The 24,017-nt window shown below is 42.1% G+C and overlaps 1 protein-coding gene across 1 annotated transcript in view; it reads right to left on the bottom strand.

Annotated features, from left to right (window-relative positions):
• LOC132406558 (nuclear receptor subfamily 5 group A member 2-like) overlaps window positions 1–24,017 on the bottom strand; it is an 82,414-nt gene that overhangs the window by 2,639 nt on the left and 55,758 nt on the right. Inside the window, exons 5-6 of the mRNA XM_059992383.1 lie at window positions 15,261–15,380; window positions 11,036–11,183 (exon numbers count right to left, since the gene is read on the bottom strand). Of these exons, the coding sequence (XP_059848366.1) occupies window positions 11,036–11,183; window positions 15,261–15,380 (268 nt within the window). The remainder of the gene's footprint in view (window positions 1–11,035; window positions 11,184–15,260; window positions 15,381–24,017) is intronic.

The raw sequence follows: 24,017 nt of genomic DNA, 5'->3' as shown, positions 1-24,017 counted from the left end.
AATTGACTTTGATCTCACAAGAAGACATTTCCATTTTCTGCTCACTGTGGCCACTGTTCCCGTGACCCATCCACTCACTGAAGCTCGGTCCCTCATTTCCCTTCAGCTGACCTGGTTTTGTTGGTGTCCTTTCCAGGAAACATAGCTCTTTCTGTTTCCTATTCTCTCTTTAAATTAACTGGGTTCATTGAAATATTACTATGATTTCAAACCTTTTAGATTATCAATAAAATAACATCAGATAATGCAGAAAATTAAAAGTAAAAACAGTCCCCAAATTATCGGAGCTTTACTGTTATTGTTTACTGTGTTAGTGAGAGACAATATTCATTGTCAATTCATTCTTACTTCAGAAGTAGTTAAGAGTCAAACACTGAGGTCAGCCAAGCAGGGCAAGGATTGCATATTTGCCTCCTGGAAGGACATCAGATCGAGGCACGACTGCATAAGTGCGTGGACATTAGTGAGATAAAAGGAAGACAATTTTATAGAGTGGGCATCAGATTAGAGGGAGACAGAGTACGAGGGTTTTGGCTCAATGGGACTTCAGCGATAATGGGTCAAGGTGAGGTAAATTACCTGTGAAGAATAGAAACAAGAAGTAAATGTGTGAAGCTGGTGTTCTGTACTGGGTGTCAGATGTGGGATACCTGCATGACTCCCAGCCTCCTGGATGGACACACCTGTGCCAGGTGCATCGGGATGCAGCTCCTTAGGGACCGGGTTAGGGAACTGTAGATGCAGCTCAATGAGCTTTGTCTGGTCAGGGAGAGTGAGAAGGTGATAGATAGGAGCTATAGGCAAGTAGTCACACCGGGGCCTTGGGACACAGGTAAGTGGGTAACAGTCAGCAGATGGAAGGGAAGAGTCAGATACTAGGGAGCACCCCTGTGGTTGTCGCCCTTAACAGTAAGTACTCTTGTTTGAGTACTGTTGGGGAGTATGGCCTATCTGGGAGAATTAACAGTGGCTGCACCTCTGGCACAGAGTCTTGCCAGAGGGGTAGGGAAAGGAAGAGGGTGGTAGCAGTGATAGAGACTCCATAGTTAGGGGTCAGACAGGCAGTAAAGAAACATGGTTGGTCATTTGCCTCTCAGGTGCCAGGGTCTGGAATGTTTCTGATCGTGTCCATGATATCCTGAAGTGGGAGGAGAACAGTCAGTGGTCGTGTTATGTATTGGTACCAACAACAAAGGTAGGAAAAGGGAGGAGGTCCTGAAAACAGATTACAGGGAGTTAGGAAGGAAGTTGAGAAGCAGGATCCCAAAGGTAGTAATCTCTGAATTACTGCCTGTGCCATCAGACATTGAATATAAGAATAGAATGAGATGGAGGATTGGAGCAGTGGGCAGGGATTCAGATTTCTGGATCATTGGGACCTCTATTGGGCAGGCATGACCTGTACAAAAATGACATGTTGCACTTGATATGAGGGGAACCAATATCTTGGCAGGGAGATTTGCTAAGACTATTGGGGTGAGTTCAAATTAGAATTGCTGGGGGGTGAGAACCGAACTGAAGAGACAGAGGAAGGGGCAGTTGGCTCACAAATAGAGAAATCTTTGAGACAGTGCAAAAGAGAGGATAGGCAGGTGATGGAGAAGACATGCGCTCAGCCCGATGGTTTGAGATGTGTCTATTTTAATGCAAGGAGTATTGTGAACGGAGTTTAGAGCGTGGATCAGTCCTTGGAGCTATGATGTTGTGTCCGTTACACAGACTTGGATGTCTCATAGGCAGGAATGGTTACTCAAAGTGCCAGGCTTTTGATGTTTCAGAAAGGAGAGGGAGGAAAGCAAAAGAGGTGGGGGTGTGGCACTGTTGATCAGAGATAGTGCCTTGGCTGCAGAAAAGGAGGAAGTCATGGAGGGATTGTCTACTGGGTCTCTGTGGGTGGAAATTAGACCACCCAATAGTAACAGGGACATTGAGAAGCTGTTAGGAAGACAGATTCTGGAAAGGTGTAATAATAACTGGGTTGTCGTGGTGGGAGATTTTAATTTTCCAAATATTAATTGGCTTCTCCTGAGAGCAAGGGGTTTAGATGGAGTGGAGTTTAAATGTGTTCAGGAAGGTTTCTTGACACAATATCTGGATAAGCCTACAAGCGGAGAGATTGTACTTGATCTGGTATTGGGGAATGAACATGGTCAGGTGTCAGACCTCTTGGTGGGAGAACATTTTGGAGATAGTGATCACAATTCTATCTCCTTTACCAAAGCATTGGAGAGGGATAGGAACAGGCAATGTAGGGGAGCATTTAATCGGAGTAGGGGGAAATATGAAGCTATTGGGGAGGAGCTTGGAAGCATAAATTGGGAACAGATGTTCTTGGGTAAATATATGGCAGAAATGTGGCAAATGTTCGGGGGATATCTGCGTGTCGTTCTGTGTAGGTACGTCCCAATGAGACAGGGAAAGGATGGTAGGGTATAGGAACCATGGTGTATAAAGGCTGTTGTAAATCTAGTCAAGAAGAAAAGAAAAGGTTCAAAAAACTTGGTAATGATAGAGATCTAGAAGATTATAAGGCTGGCAGGAAAGAGCTTAAGAATGAAATTAGAGGAGAGCCAGAAGGGGCCATGAGAAGGCAGACAGGATAAAGGAAAACCACAAGGCATTCTACAAGTATGTGAAGAGCAGGAGGATAAGACGTGAGAGAATACGACCAATCAAGTGTGACAGTGGAAAAGCGTGTATGGAACCAGAGAAGATAGCAGAGGTACTAAATGAATTCTTTGCTTCAATATTCACTACGGGAAAGGATCTTGGCGATTGTAGGGATGATTTACAGTGGACTGAAAAGCTTGAGCATATAGATATTAAGAAAGAGATTGTGCTGGACCCTTTGGAAAACATCAAGTTGGATAAGTCTCCGGGGCCAGATGAGATGTACCCCAGGCTACTGTGAGAGGTGACGTAGGAGATTGATGAACCTCTGGCAATGATCTTTGCATCATCAATGGGACAGAAGAGGTATCAGAGGATTGGAGGATTGCAGATATTATTCCCTTATTCAAGAAAGGGAGTAGAGATAGCTCAGGAAATTATAGACCAGTGAATTTTACTTCAGTGGTTGTTAAGCTGATGGAGAAGATCCTGAGAAGCAGGATTTATGGACATTTGGACAGGCATAATATGTTTAGGAATAGTTAGCATGGTTTTGTCAAAGGCAGATCATGCCATATGAACCTGATTGAACTTTTTGAGGATGTGACTAAACATATTGTTGAAGGTAGAGCAGTAGATGCAGTGTATATGGATTTCAGCAAGGCATTTGATAAGGTACCCCATGCAAGGCGTATTGAGAAAGTAAGGAGGCATGGGATCTAATGGGACCTTGCTTTGTGGATCTAGAATTGGTTTGCCCACAGAAGGCAAAGGGTGGTTGTAGACGGGTTATATTCTGCATGGAGGTCGGTGGCCAGTGGTATGCTTCAGGGATCCTTCTCTTTGTGATTTTTATAAATGGATGAAGTGGAGGGATGGGTTAGTAAGTTTGCAGATGATACAAAGGGTGGAAGTGTTGGGGATAGTGAGGAGGGCTGTCAGAAGTTACAGCGGGACATTGATAGGATGCAAAACTGGGCTGAGAAGTGGCCGATGTAGTTCAAGCCAGATAAGTGTGAGGTGGTTCATTTTGGTAGGTCAAATATGATGGCAGAATATAGAATTAATGGTAAGACTCTTTGCAGTGTGGAGGATCAGAGGGATCTTGGGGTCTGAGTCCATAGGACACTCAAAGCTATGACGCTGGTTGACTCTGTGGTTAAGAAGGTTTATGGTGCACTGCCCTTCATGAACCGTGGGATTGAACTTAGGAGCTGAGGGATAATGTTGCAGCTATATAGGACCTTGGTTACACCCCACTTCGAGTACTGTGCTCAGTTCTGATAGCTTCCCTACAGGAAGGATGTGAAAACCATGGAAAGGGTGCAGAGGAGATTTACAAGGACATTGCCTGGATTGGGGAGCATGCCTTATGAGAATAGGTTGAGTGAACTCAGCCTTTTCTCCTTGAAGTAATGAAGAATGAGAGGTGACCTGATGGAGGTGTATAAGAGGATGAGAGGCATTGATCGTGTGAATAGTCAGTGGTTTTTTCACATGGCTGAAAAGGTATAGTTTTAAGCTGCTTGGAAGTAGGTACAGAGGAGATGCCAGGGGAATGTTGTTTACACAGATGGTGGTGAGTGTGTTGAATGGGCTGTCAGCGATGGTTGTGAAGGCGGATACAATGGGGTCTTTTAAGAGACTCTTGGATAGGTACAGGGAGCTTAGAAAAATTGAGGGCTATGGGTAACCCTTGGTAATTTTTAAAGAAAGTACATATTTGGCACAGCATTGTGGGCCAAATTGCCTGTATTGTGCTGCAGGTTTTCTACGTTTCTATAAGATATAGAAGTAGAATTAGCCCATTTGGCCCATTGAGATTTTTGGCCCATTGGTCATTTTTATAAATGACGTGGATGAGGAAGTGGAGGGATGGGTTAGTAAATTTTCCGTGACACAGTGGTTGGGTGCGTTGTGGATAGCGTGGAGAGCTGTCAGAGGTTACAGCGGGACATCGATAAAATGCAAAACTGGACTGAGAAGTGGCAGATGGAGTTCAACCCTGAGAAGTGTGAGGTGGTTCATTTTGGTAAGTCAAATATAATGGCAGAATATAGCACTAATGGTAAGACTCTTGGCAGTGTGGGGGATCAGAGGGATCTTTGAGTCCGAGTCCAAAGCTGTTATGCTGGTTGACTATGATTAAGAAGGCTTATGGTGCATTGGCCTTCATCAACCATGAGAATGAGTTTAGGAGCTGAGAAGTAATGTGCAGCTCTATAGGACCCTGGTCAGAACCCACTTGGAGTACTGTGCTCAGTTCTGGTCGTCTCACCATTTAGGAAGGATATGGAAACCACCAAAAGGGTGCAGAGGAGATTTACAAGGACATTGCCTGAATTGGGGCGCTTGAGTTATGATAATAGGCTGTGAACTCAGCCTTTTCTTCTTGGAGTGGCAGATGATGAGAGGTGATCTGATAGAGGTGTATAAGATGATGAGAGGTGTTGATAGTCAGAGGCTTTGTCCCAGGGCCGAAATGGCTAAAATGAGAGGGCACAGTTTTACGATGCTTGGAAGTAGGTACAGAGGAGATGTCAGGGATAAGTTTTTACACAGAGAGTGGAGAGTGCATGGAATGGGCTGCCAGCAATGGTGCTGGAGGCAGATATATTAGGGTCTTTTAAGAGTCTCCTGGATAGGTACATGGAGCTGAGAAAAAAAGAGGGCTATGGGTAACCCTAGGCAATTTCTAAGTGAGAACATGTTTGGCACAGCATTGGAGGCCGAAGGGGCTGTATTGTGCTGTGGGTTTTCTATGTTTCTATACTGAATAGATTAAAAAAAAACATTCAAAAACAGAAATACTGTATTTAAAAAAAAGTGAGGTAGTGTCCAAATATTCAATGTCCGTTTAGGAATCGAATGGCAGAGGGAAGGTCTGTTCCTGAATCGCTGAGTATGTGCCTTCAGGCTTCTGTACCTCCTAGCTGATAACAGTGAGAAAAGGGCATGCCCTGGGTGCTGGAGGTCCTTAATAATGGACACTGCCTTTCTGAGACACCATTCCCTAAAGATGTCCTGGGTACTTTGTAGGCTTTTACCCAAGATGGAGCTGCTAGATTCCAACCTTCTGCAGCTTCTTTCAGCCCTGTGCAGTAGCCCTTCCATATCAGACAGTAATGCAGCCTGTCAGAATGTTCTCCACGGTGCAACTATAGAAGTTTTTGAGTGTATTTGTTGACATGCCAAATCTCTTCAAACTCCTAATAAAGTATTCTCGCTATCTTGCCTTCTTTATAACTACATCAGTATGTTGGGACCAGGTTAGATCCACAGCGATCTTAACACCCAGGAACTTGAAAATACTCACTCCCTCCACTTCTGATCCCTCTATGTGGATTGGTATGTGTTTCTTCACCTTACCCTTCCTGAAGTCCGCAATCAGTTCTTTTGTCTTACTGACATTGAGTGCCAGGTTGTTGCTGCGGCACCACTCCTGTACACTCAGTTGTCACCACCTGAGATTCTACCAACAATGGTTGTATTGTCAGCAAATTTATAGAAGGTACTTGAACTATGCCTAGCCACACAGTCATGTGTATATAGAGAGTGGAGCAGTGGGCACAGCACACACCCCTGAGGTGCGCCAGTGTTGATTGCCAGCAAGGAGGATACGTTATCACCAATCCGCACAGATTATGCTCTTCCCGTCGAAGTCGAGGATCCAAATGCAGAGGGATCCAAATGCAGAGGGAGGTACAGAGGCCCAGATTTTGCAACTTCTTATTCAGGATTGTGGGAATGATGGTATTAAATGCTGAGCTATAGTCAATGAACAGCATCCTGACATAGGTGTTTGTATTGTGCATTTGGTCTAAAGCCAAGTGGAATGCCATTAAGTTTCCATCTACAATTGACCTATTGTGGTGAAAGGCAAATTGTCTTGGCAAATTCCTCCAACTCAAGCTACAAATTAACCTTTAGAAATACTGCACAAGGACTCCCAACTCCCCTTGCTCCTCAAATTTTTGAATTTTCTCTTGATTTAGAAAAAGTTTATGCAGGTATTTCTTCTACCAAAGTGCGTGACGATACACTTTGTGACACGATATTCCATCTGCAACTTATTTGCCCATTTTCCTAATCTGTCTAAGTCCTTCTCACTACTTCCTCAAAAGTACCTGCCCCTCTACCTATTTTAGTATTGTCTGCAAACTTGGCCTCAAAACCATCAATTCCATCATCAAAGTCATTGACATACAACATAAAAAGAAGAGGTTATGACACAGATGCCAGTGGAACACCATTAGTCACTGGCAGCCAAACAGAATAGGCTCCCTTTATACCAATCTTTGCCTCCTGTCAATCAGCCACTGCTTTATCTATGCTAGTATCTTTCTTGTAATACCATGGGTCGTAGCTTGTTAAGCAGTCTCATATATGGCACCTTATCAAAGTCCTTCTGAAAATCCAAGTACACAACATCCACAGATTCTCTTTTGTCTACCCTGCTTATTATTTCATCAAAGAATTACAACAGATTTGTCAGGCAAGATTTTCCCTTGAGTAAAGTATGCTGACAGTGGCCCCAAATGCCCCCAAACCACATCCTTGACAACTGACACCATCATCTTCACAACCACTCAGGTCAGGCTAGCTGGCCTATAATTTTCTTTCTTCTACCTCTGTCGAGTCAGCAGGAGACGCTCATGGAGTGAGTACTGTTTTGGATTCGCTCCACAACCTTTACTTTTTTTTTAACCTTTGATCACCCTTATTCAACTTATTTTTACCTATACCGAAAGTTTCTTTGTTATTTTTTTTGAACTTACTGTTAAGAGTTTGTCGTGAATTTTTGAAGATATGCAAACAGAAATGTCTCTCAGGTCTAAAGGACGAGAACCTGGACGCAATCCGAACGGTAACGGAAAGAAGCAGGCTCTGCCATAACACACTCAATTAACTTATGAATTGTTTATGGAGGTTTTGGACAAAAAAATTTGATGAACTACAACAATTTTTTAAACAAGATATAAAGGCTTTTCAAGATTACATGGTTAAGACGGATTCAGTAATTAACCAGCAGCAAGCTCTTATCGCTTCTCTGCAAGAAGACGCTCGGAAAAGAGATTGGACTATTGAAAAACTGCAACAGGATTTAATTTTGACCATTAAACTGATGGAAGCACTTAAAGCCAAGAGTGACGATTTTGAGAATCGGTCCAGAAGACAGAACCTACGTATACTTGGTCTTCCAGACGGCATAGAAAAAGATGGCCCTTCGAAATATTTTGCTCAACTATTAAAAGAAGCATTCCTGTTGATTTTCCCAAACAACCCTCCTTTATTGGATCGAGCTCATAGAATTCGGCATTGATCACCGAATGCTACAGATAAACCTTTGGTTGTAATTGTCCGGTTTCATTATGTACACGACAAAGAACAACTTATTTGTGCAGCTTGTCGGGCAGGAATGGTTAAATTTCAAGAATACTACTTCCGTTTGGTTGAAGACTTTAGTCCGAATCTTTTAAAAAAAAAAGGCTTCTTTTCAAACCGTTGATGGCTGAATGTTACGAGAAAAATCTGAAACCTGCGCTTCTATACCCTGCGAAGCTTTGAATCTCTCCACCGAATGTCCCTCGTCAGGTTTTTCTTTCAACTTCAGAAGCGAGAAGTTATCTGGAGAAGAACTTTCCTACTGCTACAGATACCAGTCTCTAATAAATGAACAATTCTGATTGTGTAAGATGGTTCTCGATTTCTTAAACCAGAATTAACCTCTGGTTATTGGTGTAGGTTTATCCTATACTTTATACTTAAGTTAAAGTGTGTTTTCGTCATATCAATTGCTTTGTCTTATACACTTTAACAATTATACTATATTCTTGTCTATTAACTTTGTTCCTTCGAAGGTATATTTTTAACCCTTTGAAGGTGAATTCTTTTTGATTAAGATGGTGGTTTTTTGAAAAAGATTTTTGGTTCTGTTTAAGATGACGTTATTTTTTTTTCTTTCGTCTTCTTCCTACAATGCATCGCTTATCATAGCTTAAATATTTTTTGTTTTGTCTGGGCTAGAGCCCGATTTATAAGTTTTTAGTGACTATATTCTTATTTTTTTACAACTAACTATATTTAGAAATATGGTTTTTAGTATAGCGATTTTAATTTTTAAAGTTGGGGTGGTTTTTTTATATATCCTTTATATATGGAGTGGTCTTCCGTTGACATAGGGTTAGAATTAGTCTCATTTTTTCCTTTTTCAAGCCATATTTTGGCTTTTTCTCTTTTTCTTGGGGGGTGGGGCGATGGTCTGTCTTCTAATTTTTTTTTCATCAGTTTGTGTTAGTTTTTTCATTTGGGCTGTTTTTGAACTTCAAATATGTCTGCATTGTCATCACTTCCGGGTCCTCTCTTTACTTTTGTTCCTCTTCCGGGTGCATGAGTTTACAAGTTGGTTAACCCTTTCTATACCAAAGGGTTGATTTTAGAATTATGGCTCAGACCATTAATTTTGTGTCTTGGAATACTAATGGTTTAAATCATGCAATTAAATGAAAGAAAATTTTCAAAGTATTCCAAAGACTTAATGCTCATATCATTTTTGTACAAGAAACTCATGTGAGGAAGGAGGACAAATCTCATTTTTTTAGGTTTTGGCGGGGTCAACAGTATCATGCAAATTCGAACGCTAAAGTAAAAGGAGTTTCAATTTTTATTGACTCCTCTGTTCCATTTGTTCAACATGATATCTTTTCGGAACCGAATGGTAGATTTTTGTTAATTATGGGTTTACTTTGTAATAAAAAGGTTGCTTTGGTTAATGTTTATGCTCCAAATGTGGATTGTCCTGACTTTTTTAAGTCCTTATTTACTTCTTTACCCAATCTAAATGAATATAAGTTAATAATGGGTGGTGACTTTAATTGTTGTTTAAATCCTTCTTCTACCTCTGTCCCTTCTCAAAGAGTGAAGTGATATTTGCAATTTTCCAGTCTTCTCGAATCATTCCAGAATCTAGTGATTATTGAAGGATCATTACTAATGCCTCCAGAATCTCTTCAACCACCTCTTTTTAAACCTTGGGGTGTAGACCATCTGGTCCAGGTGATTTATCTACCTTCAGACCTTACAGTCTCCCAAGAATCTTTTACACACTTCTAACCCCTGACACTCTCAAACTTCCACCATACTGCTAGTGTCTTGCACAGCAAAGACTGATACAAAATACTTATTCAGTTCATCTGTCATTTTCTTGTCTCTCATTACTACCTTTCCAGCATTGTTTTCCAGTGGTCCAATATCCACTCTCATCCCTCTTTTACACATTATATATCTGAAGAAACTTTTAGTATCCTCTGTAAAATTATTATGTCGCTTACATTTGTATTCCATCCTTTCCTTCTTGATGAGATTTTTTTCAATGCCTTTGCTGATTTTCAAAAGCTTCCCAATCCTATAACTTCCCACTAATGTTTGATCTATTATATGCCCTTTCTTTGGCTTTTATGTTGGCTTTGACTTCTCTTGTTAGCCATGGTTGTGACATCTTGCCTTCAGAATACTTCTTCCTCTTTTGGAAGTATATATCCTATGCCTTCCAAATTGCTTTGAGAAACTTTAGCCATTGCAGCTCTGCCCTCATCCCTGGCAGTGTCCTTTTCCAATCAATTTTGGCCAGCTCTTTTCTCATGGCCTGTAATTCCGTTTATTCCACTGTAATAGTAGTACACCTGATTTTAGCTGATTCTCAAAGTTCAGGATGAATTTGGTCATATTATAATCACTTGTCCCTAAGGGTTTTTTTTACCTTAAGCTATCTAATCAATTCTGGTTCATCGCACAGCACCCAATCTAGAATAGCTGATCTTCTATTGGGCTCAACCTTCAGCTTCTCTAAAAATCCACCTCATATACATTCTAGAAATTCCCCCTCTTGGCATTTGACACCAACTTGGTTTTCCCAATCTAGCCTGTCTGGTTCCCAGTGAACCAGATAAGCTGTTTGTAACAATCTCATAGCTTTATGGTTTCCCACTACAGTTACAGCACAATATAATTAAAAAGCCCATAATGGAAATCTGTTCATTGACTGAATTTTTAAACTCCACTGACACTATCACAGTACCTTAACAGTGCTGATGGAGGTTCTTGCCCTGAAAAGGCTACTGTTTAATCATGTCCACAGATGCTGCCTGACCTGCTGAGTTCCTCCAGCATTTTGTGTGTGTTGTTTTTTTATTTTATTCCTAATGTAATTGATTACTTGAATTTTAATTCCCCAATTACTCTGGTGAAAATAAAGCTCTGATCTTCATTTCAATTTCTCAGCTATCCAGACATTCATCCATTAACTGATCTAAAATCTCATCATATCCTACATACTAGGAAATTCCAGGGGAACACTGGAGAGCTGTCAACTACCAAGGGCAGTGGAGAGGAAGGAATTCTTAACTCCTGAATTCTTAAGGCTTACCTGGGCTGAAGAGAACCAAGAATTTCAGGCAGACAAACTCATGACGATCTATCTGCAGGGACTGGAGCTTGGCTACCAATTCCTGTGTGCGGTTCACCAAATTATTCAATGTGGCACCTGATTGTGAAGCGATGGTTGAAAGGTCAATCTGAGAGCAGGCAGAGCAGAGTTAATCCAGGCAAGAATATTGCAAGTCATAAAATGTAAAGTTAAAGTACATGGTCATTCCCCCAAGTTACTTAATTACTCCAAATTTAAAACCCAACCTTTAGCATCTAAGATATTTGAGCTCCGGAATTACAGACATAAATGTTCCTACTTCACCTCTCCTTTAAAGATCCTTCTTATAACCTAAATTCTACACCAAGTTTTGACTTGATGTTGCCTTATTTAGTGCAATCAATTGCTATTTGATCTGTTATTGTCTCATTAGAGTCAGTCAATTGTTATTTAATGTCATTCCGGTGAAGATGTTTGGGAGATCTTTTCTATAATAAAGGGATTGTTATTCCTATAAAGCTACTTCATTCTGGGAAAACTAATGCATCTCTCTTCCACAGAAAATACTATTCTTTGGAAACTATCTTTTCAATGGGATTCTACCTGGTAGATGTAAAGGAATTTGTACAACCTAGAAAAATGATATTCCAAAGCAGATAGAAAAGCAAATTGAGAAGATGTTGGATATTTGAAATAAAGAGACAAGACTCTGGAGATAGTCAGGATTTTTGACAGCATCAGTTGAGAGAGAAACAGATTTGAAATCTCAGGTCAGTAATTCCCCAGCAGACTGGAAAAGTGAGAACACAAGCATGATTTATTGAATTATATTACTCTGATTCATTGGTGTGAGCAGGGGCAGATGGCAGAGGAGTTATGTGGCGTTGGACTAGACCTTAAGCCATGGTGTCACCTGTTGTGGTCTATTATGGTTGGCTGAAGATTTCAGTGGCCTTCATATAGACCATAAGATATAGGGGCAAAATTGAATTATTTGGCCCATTTCTACTTCCACCCTGCCCTCAGATTTACCTGGTCCATTTCTGACACCACCTTCTCCTTTCTTAATCTCTCTGTCTTTGTCTCTGGAGACAGCAAATCTACTGATGTCTATTATGTGCCAGAGGTCTTTGAGTGTCGGGGAGAAGGAGCAAGTGCCAGTGTTATTACAAAGGAAAACTATAGGATGTTAATATGGGTAGGTTACCTGGACCAGATGGACTACATCCCAGAGTCCTGAGGGAGATTGCTGAAGAGATAATTTATGCATTGGTCATGATCTTTCAAGAATCACTTGATTTTGGCATGGTCGTGGAAGTCTGGAAGATTGTAATTGTCAATCCACTCTTCGAGATGGGGAAAGGCAAAAGATAAGAAATTATAGGACATTTAACCTAACTGCAGTGTTGAAATCTATTATTAAGGATGATATTTTGAGGTACTTTGAGGCTAATGATAAAATAAGTCAAAGTCTGCATGGCTTCTGTGAAGGGAAATCTTGTCTGACAAATCTGTTAGAGTTCTTTGAGGAAGTAACAAGCAGGGTGGACAAAGGAGAGGCAATGGATGTTATTTATTTGGATTTTCAGAAAGCATTTGATAAGATACTACACATGAGGCTGCTTAACAAGATAAAATCCTATGATGTTATGAGAAAGATACTGGCATGGATAGAGGAATGGCTGACTGGCAGGAGGCAGTAAGTGGGAATTAATGGGGACCTCTTCTGGTTGCTACCAGTGACTAGTGGTGTTCCTCAGTGGTGATGTTGGGACTACAATTTTTCACATTGTTTGTCAATGATTTGATTAGTGGAATTGATGGATTTGTGGCAAAGTTTGTAGATGATACAAAGATCATTGGAAAAGTAGGTAGTGCTGAGAAAGCAATACATAAGGTGTAGGACTTAGACAAATTGGAAGAATGGGCAAAAATGTGGCAGACAGAACACAGTGTTAGGAAATGTACAATAATGCATTCTGGTAAAAGAAGCAATGGTGTGAACTATTATCTAAGTAGGGAGAATGTTCAAACATCAAAGGTTCAGAGATGCAGTGAACTTAGGGGTTCTCGTGCAAGACTCCTAGAAGGTTAATTTACTGGTTAAGTCTATGATAAAGAAGGTAAATGCAATGTTGGCATTTATTTTAAGGGGAATAGAATATAAAAGTAAGGAGATAATGCTGGGGCTTTATAAGACACTAGTCAGGCCACACTTGGAGTATTGTCAACAGTTTTGGGCCCCGTATCTCAGAAAAGATGTGTTGTCATTGGAGAAAGTCCAGGGGAAGTTCAAGAGGATGATTCCAGGAATGAAGGGGTTAACATATGAGGACTGTTTGGCAGCTTTGGGCTTGTACTCACTGGAATTTAGAAGAGTGCCGTGGGGATTTCATTGAAACCTATCGAATGTTGAAAGGAGTAGATAGGGAGGATGTGGAAAGGATGTTTCCTATGGTGGGAGTATCCAGAACTAAAGGGCACTGCCTCAAAATTGAGGGGAAACCCTTTAGAACAGAAGTGAGGGGGATTTTTTTAGCCACAGAGTAGTAAAGTAGAGGAATGCCCTGCCACAGACTGTGGTGGTTTCCAAGTCTGTGGGTATATTTAAAACAGAAATTAATAGTTTCTTGATTGGTGAGTTCACAAAAGGATATTGCGAGAAACCAGGTGTATGGGATTGAGTGGGATCTGGGATCAGCCATGATGGAAAGGCAGAGCAGACTCAATGAGCTGAATGGCCTAGTTATGCTCCTATGTTTTCTGGTCATATGTTCTTATAAATCCACTAACTCTCGCAGCTACTTTTTCCCACCCTGTTCCTTGTAAAAATGCCATCACATTCTCTCAATTCCTCAATCTGCTTTCAGAATAAGGCTTTTCATTCCAGAACTAAGAGATGTCCTCCTTCTAGGAAAGGGGTTTCCCTTTCTCCATCAACACTGCCTTCAACCACTTCTCTTCCATTTCATGCCCATCTGCCCACAACACATCCTCACCTACCACCCCACCAGCCACAGCATGCAGCACATAATTTTCCATAACTTCTGTCATCTCCAGTGGGATCCCACCACCAAGCACATCTTCCACTCTCCCCGACTTTCTGCTTTTAACAGGAATCACTCCCTCGTCTATTCATCCCTCCCAAATGATCTCTGCTGGCACTAATTCTTGCAAGCAGAAGTAGTGCTACACTTGCCCCTACACCTCCTCCCTTACTCCTGTTCAGGGCCCCAACCAGTCCTTCCAGATGAGGAGACACTTCACCTGTGAGTCTGCTGGGGGTCACCTATTGTATCCGTCAATCCCTTTGTGGCCTTTTGTATATCAGTTTGAGACCCAATGTGGATTGGGAGACTGCTATGCCGAGCATCCACACTCTATCTAGCAGAAAAAGTAGGATCTCCCATAGGCCACCCATTTTAACTACTCTTCCCATTCCCATACTTCAGTCCATTGCCTCCTCTACTGTTGTGATGAGGTCACACTCAGATTGGAGGAGTAACACCTGATATTCTGTCTGGGTAGCCTCCATCCTGATGGCATGAACATCGATTTCTCGAACTTCTGGTAATTTCCCTCTCTCACCTTATCTACTTGCATCCCTGCTCATCACCCCCCTCTGGTGCTCCTCACCCTTTTCTTTCTTCCATTGTCTTCAGTCCTCTCCTGTCAGATTTTCCCTTCTCCAGCCCTGTATCTCTTTCATCCAACTTCTCAGCTCTTTATTTCAGCACCCCCGCCCCGGGTTTTATCTATCACCTTGTAATTCTTCCTCCACTCCCCTCCACCTTCTAACTCTGACTCCTCATCTTTTTTCTCTTGTCCTGATGAAGGGTCTTGGGCTGAAATGTCGACTGTACTCTTTTCCATAGATGCAGCCTGGCCTGCTGAGTTCCTTCAGCATTTGTGTGTGTTGTTTGGATTTCCAGCATCTGCAGATTTTCTTGTTTGGGATTAGTGTTTGGGTGTTTTTGCTTTACTTCTTTGCTGGAGTGGCACAGCATCGTGGACTGAATAGCCTGTTTCTGTGCTGTACTGTTCTATGTACTCTGTGGACTTTGTGCTGGTTGTTAGTGCAAATACCACATTTCGCTGTGCAGAATATTTTGATGTACAGGTGATAAGTAAATTTGAATATTGCTCTTGAAATGTTATTCATCAGAAACTCATGTGAAGCACAAGCATCAACAGTAACCACCTTGGTCCATGATCTGTTTTTTACCTGTTGCCCAGTGATAAGAAGAATACTTGACTCTTTCCCATGAGCCAGCTGCCTGCAGATATGGTCCATGATTAGCAGTTCACTCCAGCAATTCTGGAGAAGTTTCATCTGATCATCAACCTGTTAAATACACAGTAAACAGCAAACATCAATTCAGAGATCAAGATTGAGGCTTCATTCATTCAGTTTTCGACTGCTTCCTAAAGTGTGAAACTGGAAACCAACCCTGCCCTCCAAACTGTATTCTCCCAAGCATGGTAAAGAACACAAAAATGCCATGGGCTTGATTTGGTCAAACCCCACATGTGTTTGTATTGAATAGGTCAGCGGGTCTTGTGCTGCACGTTAGGGGTTTCAACTGTTGTAGACTTATGGGGAATTGATGACATAGAAGGATTTTATCCCACATTCCAGAATTTTTGGGCAAACACTTTCCCATCTTATGAGACAGTGAGTTTATATCCTACATCCTCAGGGTTAAATACGTTCTGTTATTGCTACTAAGTATTTTAAATCTATGCTCCATGGATTTTAACACCTTGATGCACCCCCCCCCCCTTTATTTTATCTAGGCTCTTCATATTTAATTGATTCTGTCCTTAAACACCAAAAGAGTAAACCTAAACCGTCCAGGGTTTCTTCACACCACTATTTTGCAATTTTTGGCAACACCTTCCTCCCCCCTTCTCTCTTTTTATTAATCTCCATTCTGGTCACCCTCCCTCCCTCACCTACTCATCACATTCATCTAGTTTCCTTTCTACCATCAATCACTGTCCTCTTCTATCAAATTTCTTCTTCTTCAGCCCTTTAATTCTTCCATTTTCTTAATTCATCTTCCAGCCCTACTTATCCACCTTCACTTCACCTTGTCTTCCCTATCATCTGATAGCTTTTACTTCTTTCCCTCCTTCCACCATCTTATTCTGGCTTCTGTCCCCTTCCTTTCCAGTCCAGATAAAGGGGCTTGACCCAAAACATTAGTCTTCTCCTTAGAAGTTGAGAGAGGTAGATAGATGGCTGAAAGATGACGGGGAAAGGTGACTTTTTTTTTAAAAAATGATTGCGGCAAACAGGCTAGACTGCACAGGAGTGTAACGTAGCGTGCCAAAGGTTTAAAAAGGAGAGGAAGTTTTCAATGGTTACTTAAATTGCAGCAAGAGACGGAGAGGGAAGAGGTAAAAGAAGCTCGGAGGGAAGCTGTTTTTTTTAACTGATCGTGGCAAAGAGGCTAGACTATGCAGACGTGTGAAAGTTGGCCTTTGAGATCAGCGGGGGAATTTAAAAAGCGAGCAGAGGCTGAGTACAAGCTTCAGTCCAGGTGTGGTAAGGCTGGGTAAGCTCCTTTAATTAATCTAATTAGCTTAGGAGTAGGTAATGGAGGCAGTAGTTAGGGCAGTTGAGTGCTCCGTTTGCAGTATGTGGGAAGTCAGGGCAAACACTGCTGTCCCTGATGACTACACGTGCAAAAGGTGCATCCAGCTGCAGCTCCTGACAAACCGTGCTAGGGAACTGGAGCTGGAGCTGGATGAGCTTTGGATCATTCAGGAGGCAGAGGCAGAGACAGACAGGAGTTTCAGGGAGATAGTCACCCCTAGGAGTCAGGAGACAGGTAGTTGGGTGACTGTCAGGAGAGGGAAGGGGAATAGACAGGAAGAGCAGACCACTGCTGTGGCCGTTCCCATCAACAATCAGTGCACTGCTTTGGATACTGTTGGTGGGACCGATCTACCAAGGATAAGTTGCAGTGGTTGCATCTCTGGCACCAAGATTGGACCCTCAGCTCAGAAGGGAAGGAGGGAAAAGAGGAGAGCAGTAGTGATAGGGGATTCGATAGTTAGGGGGACAGATAGGAGGTTCTGTGAAAGAGATCGAGAATCTCGAATAATCTATTGCCTCCCTGATGCCAGGGTCCACGATATCTCGGATTGAGTTCTCAGTATTCTCAAGAGGGAGGGTGAGCAGCCGGATGTTGTGGTCCATGTAAGGGCCAATGACATGGGTAGGAAGAGTAAGGAGGTCCTGAAAGGTGAGTTTAGGGAGCTAGGTGCCAAGTCAAAGGACAGGACCTCCAGGATAGCAATCTCAGGATTGCTACCAGTGCAACGTGCAGGTGGGTTTAGAAATAGTGAGATAGCGCAGATCAACATGTGGCTGAAGAAATGGTGCAGGAAGGAGAGCTTCAGATTTTAGAAAATTGGGTCATTTTCCAGGGAGGGTGGGACCTGTTCCAGTGGGACAGTTTACATCTGAACTGGAAGGGGACAAATATTCTTGCAGGTAGGTTTGCTAGAGAGGCTCCAGTGGATTTTAACTAGATACGAGGGTGGGAGGGGAACCACAGTGTAGGAACAGATGTATGGGAGAAGGAAGAAAAAGAAGACAGTAAAGTTCTTTGTACTGTTAGAGATAAACAGAGAGGAGGAGGTGGAGAATTTCTTAAATGCATTTATTTTAATGCTAGGAGCATTGTAAGAAAGGTGGATGAGCTTAGAGCATGGATTGATACCTGGAAATATGATGTTGTAGCTATTAGTGAAACATGGTTGCAGGAGGGGTGTGATTAGCAACTAAATATTCCTGGATTTTGTTGCTTCAGGTGTGATAGAATCAGACGGACAAGAGGGGGAGGTGTTGTGTTGCTTGTCAGAGAAAATATTACAGCGGTGCTCTGGCAGGATAGATTAGAGGGCTCGTCTAGGGAGACTGGGTGGAATTGAGGAATGGGAACGGTGTAGTAAAACTTATAGGGGTGTATTATAGACCACCTAATGGGGAGCGAGAATTGGAGGAGCAAATTTGCAAGGAGATAGCAGATATTTGTAGCAAGCACAGGGTTGTGATTGTGGGAGATTTTAATTTTCCACACACAGAGTGGGAAGCCCATACTGTAAAAGGGATGGATGGTTTAGAGTTTGTTAAATGTGTGCAGGATAGTTTTTTGCAGCAATACATAGAGGTACCAACTAAAGAAGGGCAGTGTTGGATCTCCTGTTAGGGAATGAGATAGGTCAGGTGACGGAGGTATGTGTTGGGGTGCACCGGGTCCAGTAATCACAATGCTATTAGTTTCAATATAATTATGGAGAAGGATAGGACTGGACCCAGGGTTGAGATTTTTGATTGGAGAAAGGCCAACTTTGAGGAGATGTGAAAGGATTTAGGAGTGGATTGGGCCAATTTGTTTTATGGGAAGGATGTAATAGAGAAATGGAAGTCACTTAAAGGTGAAATTTTGAGGGTACAGAATATTTGTTCCTGTTAAGTTGAAAGGAAAGGTTAAAAGTTTGAGAGAACCATGGTTTTTCAAGGGATAATGGAAACTTGGTTAGGAAAAAGAGAGATATATACGATAAATATAGGCAGCATGGAGTAAATGAGGTGCTTGAGGAATATAAAGAATGTAAGAAGAATCTTAAGAAAGAAATTAGAAAAGCTAAAAGAAGATACGAGGTTGCATTGGCAAGTAAGGTGAAAATAAATCTGAAGGGTTTTTGCAGTTATATTAATAACAAAAGGATAGTGAGGGATAAAATTGGTCCTTTAGAGAATCAGAGTGGACAGCTATGTGTGGAGCCGAAAGAGATGGGGAGATTTTGAACAATTTCTTTTCTTCGGTATTCACTAAGGAGAAGGATATTGAATTGTATAAGGTAAGGGAAACAAGTAGGGAAGTTATGGAAACTATGACAATTAAAGAGGAGGAAGTACTGGCGCTTTTAAGGAATATAAAAGTGGATAAATCTCTGGATAAATATCTAGTGGATATTCCCTAGGATCTTGAGGGAAGTTAGTGTAGAAATAACAGGGGCTCTGACAGAAATATTTCAAATGTCATTAGAAACGGGGATGGTGCCGGAGAATTGGCGAATTGCTCATGTGGTCCCATAGTTTAAAAAGGGTTCTAAGAGTAAATCTAGCAATTATAGGCCTGTCGGTTTAACATCAGTGGTGGGTAAATTAATGGAAAGTATTCTTAGAGATGGTATATATAATTATCTGGATAAACGGGATCTGATTAGGAACAGTCAGCATGGATTTGAGTGTAGAAAGTCATGTTTGAGAAACCTTATTGAATTTTTTGAAGAGGTTACGTGGAAAGTTGACAAAGGTGAAGCAGTAGATGTTGTCTATATGGACTTCAGTAAGGCCTTTGACAAGGTTCCGCACGGAAGGTTAGTTAGGAAGGTTCAATTGTTAGGTATCAGTATTGAAGTAGTAAAATGGATTCAACGGTTTCTGGATGGGAGATACCAGGGAGTAAGTGGTGGATAACTGTTTGTCAGTTTGGAGGCTGTTGACTAGTGGTGTGCCTCAGGGATCTGTACTGGGTCCAATGTTGTTTGTCATATACATTAATGATCTAGATGATGGGGTGATAAATTGGATTAGTAAGTATGCAGACGATAATAAGGTAGGTGGCGTTGTGGATAATGAAGTAGGTTTTCAAAGCTTGCAGAGAGATTTAGGCCAGTTAGAAGAGTGGGCTGAAAGGTGGCAGATGGATTTTAATGCTGATAAGTGTGAGGTGCTACATTTTCGTAGGAATAATCCAAATAGGACATACATGGTAAATGGTAGGGTATTGAAGAATGCAGTAGAACAAAGTTATCTAGGAATAATGGTGCATAGTTCCCTGAAGGTGGAATCTCATGTGGATAGGGTGGTGATGAAAGCTTTTGGTATGTTGGCCTTTATAAATCATTGAGTATAAGGGTTGGGATGTAATGTTAAAATTGTACAAGACATTGGTAAGGCTGAATTTGGAGTATTGTGTACAGTTCTGGTCACCGAATTATAGGAAAGATGTCAACAAAATAGAGAGTACAGAGAAGACTTACTAGAATGCTACCTGGGTTTCAGCACCTAAGTTACAGGGAAAGATTGAACAAGTTTGGTCTTTATTCTTTGGTGTGTAGAAGGTTAAGGGGGGACTTGATAGAGGTATTTAAAATTATGAGGGGGATAGATAGAGTTGACGTGGATAGGATTTTTCCATTGAGAGTAGGGGAGATTCAAACAAGAGGACATGTGTTGAGAGTTAGGGGGCAAAAGTTTAAGGGTAACATGAGGGGATTTTTCTTTACTGAGAGAGTGATAGCTGTGTGGAACGAGCTTCCAGTAGAAGTGGTAGAGGCAGGTTTGGTATTGTCATTTAAAGTAATATTGGATAGGTATATGGACAGGAAAGGAATGGAGGGTTATGGGCTGAGTGCGGGTCAGTGGGACTAGGTGAGAGTAAGCATTTGGCACGGACTAGAACGGACGAGATGGCCTGTTTCCGTGTTGTAGTTGTTATATGGTTAAAGGGTTACCATGAGGTGCAGGATTAAAGTTACTGCCCAAATCAACTTGATCTCTCATCATCTTGTAGTTGTATAAGATGATGAAAGGCATTGATCGTGTAGATAGTCAGAAGCTTTTTCCTAGGGTTGAAATGGCTTTTACGAGAGGGCACACTTTTAAGGCGCATGGAAGTAGGAACAGAGGAGATGTCAGGGGTAAGTTTTTTTATCCAGAGAGTGGTAAGTGTATAGAAGGGACTGCCGCTGATGATGGTGGAGGTGGATACGATAGCGCCTTTTAAGAGAATCCTGGACAGGTGCATGGAGCTCAGAAAAATAGAGGTCTATGGGTAACCATAGGTAATTCTAAGGTCAGGACATGTTTGGCACAGCTTTGTGAGCTAAAGGGTCTGCATTGTGTTGTAGGTTTTCTATGTTTTTATGTTTCTATCTTGCTGAATGGTGGGGTGGGCTTAAGAGCCATGAGGTATTCTCCATCTCCTAATACACATGTCCCTAAGAGTCAGACAGTCACCTGACCTCAGACTGAATGAATAACAAGCTGTCTGTCTCCAATTGCCCCATCAAACTTTAGTCCCTGTAGGAAGAGTTCACACAATACTGCCCACTGCTGAATAATTATTTTAATTGGCATTTCGATGACAAACTCCACCATTTTTTCACCGACTCTATGAAATTGGACAGTGGGCAGGGGAGCTGAAGGAAGCAGGATGGGATGCTGACTGATGTATTACAGGGGCTTTTCCTGAATGGCTCTCCCTGGATTAGTAAGGAAGTTAGAGACACGTTCAGGCATCCACACCACACAAGTGTCCCGTCAGAAAATGTGGGCATTTTCCTGTCATTTTCCGTGCACAGTGTGTTGTGTTTCCATCATCCTGTTTGACACAATCTCTCAAACACATTCAGTGCTAAACAAAAGAGCCAACAAGTCACAGAGAATAATGAGAGCACTGTCAGTAAACAAGCCCTTAGTGTTCTAACATGTAACAGTCTGGCAGAACTTTGCAACAGGAAATCAGTGCATTGTTTACAGAGAAAGCACGTGTAGAAATGTCGCTGATAAATCTTGCAGCGTTTTGTCCTGTTTCTCCTATCCCTTTCCAATGATAACAATCATTCAGCCTCGAGCATCAATTAACAAAGTAATGTTCACACTCTGCCTGATGTATAAAGCAATATTCACTAGCAAAAAGTACTCTTACTCAAACTCTGGGCAATACAGGATCTAACGAAAATATCTCCCATCTGCCAAGCAGTGAACAATGCAAGGTACTGATCACAGTACTGGCTTCCTGGGCAAAAGATAATGGAAGTTTTATGCGGCACTTTTCTAGACATGGAGAAAGAACAATGTCCACTCAGTAGCCACTTTATTATGTACACTCGTACAACTGCTCTTTATGCAAATATCTAAACAGCCTATCACGTGGAAACAACTCAAAGCATAAAAGCTTGCAGACATGGTCAAGAGGTTCAGTTGTTGTTCAGACCAAACATCAGAATAGGGAAGAAATGGGATCTAAGTGAAATTGACCGTGGAATGATTGTTGGTACCAAACGGAGTGGTTTGATTATCACAGAAACTGCTGATCTCCTGGGATTTTCATGAACAACTGTCTCTGGAGTTTACAGAGAATGATGTAAAAAAAAATCCATTGAGCAGCAGTTCTGTGGGTGAAAACACCTTGTTAATGAGAGTCAGAGGAAACCAGCCAGAGTGGTTCAAGCTGTCAGGAAGGCAACAGTAGTTCAAATAACCATGCACTACAACAATAGTGTGCAGAAGAGCAATACAGAAACATAGAAAACCTACAACACAATGCGGGCTCTTCAGCCCACAAAGTTGTGCTGAACATGTCCCTACTTTTTTTCTCTCAGAATTTACTAGGCTTACCTATAGCCCTCTAATTTACTAAGCTCCATGCACCTATCTAAAAGCCTCTTAAAAGACCCTATCGTATCCGCCTCCACCACCATTGCCGGCAGCCCATTTCACACACTCACCACTCCCCGAGTAAAAAACTTACCCTGACATCTCCTCTGTACCTACTCCCCAGCACCTTAAACCTGTGTCCTCTTGTGGCAACCATTTCAGCCCTGGGAAAAAGCCTCTGATAGTCATCCACATGATCAATGTCTCTCATCATCTTGTACACCTCTGTCAGGTTACCTCTCATCCTCCTTCGCTGCAAGGAGAAAAGGCCGAGTTCACTCATCCACAGGAGTACTCTCTAGTACCTGACTCTTCCCCTTCCCCTTCCTGACTGTGACCCATTTGTCCGTCTCCCGTGACCCAGTGTGTCCACCTGCCTATCACTCCTCTCTATCAACTCCTCACACTCCCTGACCAGGTGAAGGTCATCGACCTGCATCTCCAGTTCCCTAATTTGGTCCCTCAGGAGCTGCAGCTCGACACACCTGGTGCAGGTATGGCCATCCGAGAGGCTGGGAGATTCCAGGAGCCCCCCACATCTGGCATCGAGCACAGAAAACCGGCCTCACACACATACTTCTTACCTCACCTCATCCTGTTACCGTCTAAGCCCATTGAGCCAAAGTCCTACCACTCTGCTGCCTCTCACTCTGCTGCCCACTGGATATGGCGGTCTGTTTTTTAAACCTTTTGCGCTCTACTGGCTGACGTCACGCGCCTGTGCAGTCTCGCCTCTCTTAAACCCGAGTAGTAAAAAAGTCCTTTCGTTCCGAAAAATCAACAGTTCACTCGCAGCCTTCTTGCTCCAAATTTTAAAAAATTTTGAATCTTGAAGTGGATAGGCTACAGCAGCAGAAGACCATGAACGTACACTGAGTGGTCACTTTATTAGATACAGGAGGTTCCTGTTAAAAGTAGCTACTGAGTGTAAGTGGTTAAACAACAGTCCAGATTTTCAGATTCCAGATGATGCACGTTGCTTAGGGAGCACACTGGACAGAACCCAGGGATCTAGATTCTCAATAAGTGACCACTACCCACTACACAGTTCTGGTACTACTTTCCTTTGCTTGGAACAATGAAGACCCATTGATCCATGTCCACTTGTCGTCCATACCACAAGGGCAAAATATGTTCCCTTGCTCCCAGTCATTCTTCAGTTACACCTGTTACCCTTTCACTCTCTTCTGCAGCTCCGCACAAAGGGCAGGTACTACGTCAGGCTGACACCCAATTTCCACCTGTGTCTCCCCTTACACTGTAGCTCTCTATTCCATTTACCCCACAAACTCCTTCTCTTCCCTTGCTTCTGCACCACCAACAGAATGCAAGTATTTACTTCCAATTACCTATTTACACCATATTCTCCTTCCAGTCCCTCCACCTCTACATAGTGGAGGTACAGCACACCTCATATCCTGTCTATCTTACACATCTATCTGTCTATCAACCCTTACTACTTGTTCTCTCTCATCCCACCCACAAAGTGTACTGGAATGTAGGAAGTTGCAGAGA

The sequence above is a fragment of the Hypanus sabinus genome, chromosome 16 (genome assembly GCF_030144855.1).
Source record: "Hypanus sabinus isolate sHypSab1 chromosome 16, sHypSab1.hap1, whole genome shotgun sequence".
NCBI lineage: Eukaryota > Metazoa > Chordata > Chondrichthyes > Myliobatiformes > Dasyatidae > Hypanus > Hypanus sabinus.
The sequence above is the reverse complement of the archived record's forward strand: the minus strand, read 5'-3'. Positions and strand labels throughout refer to the sequence as shown.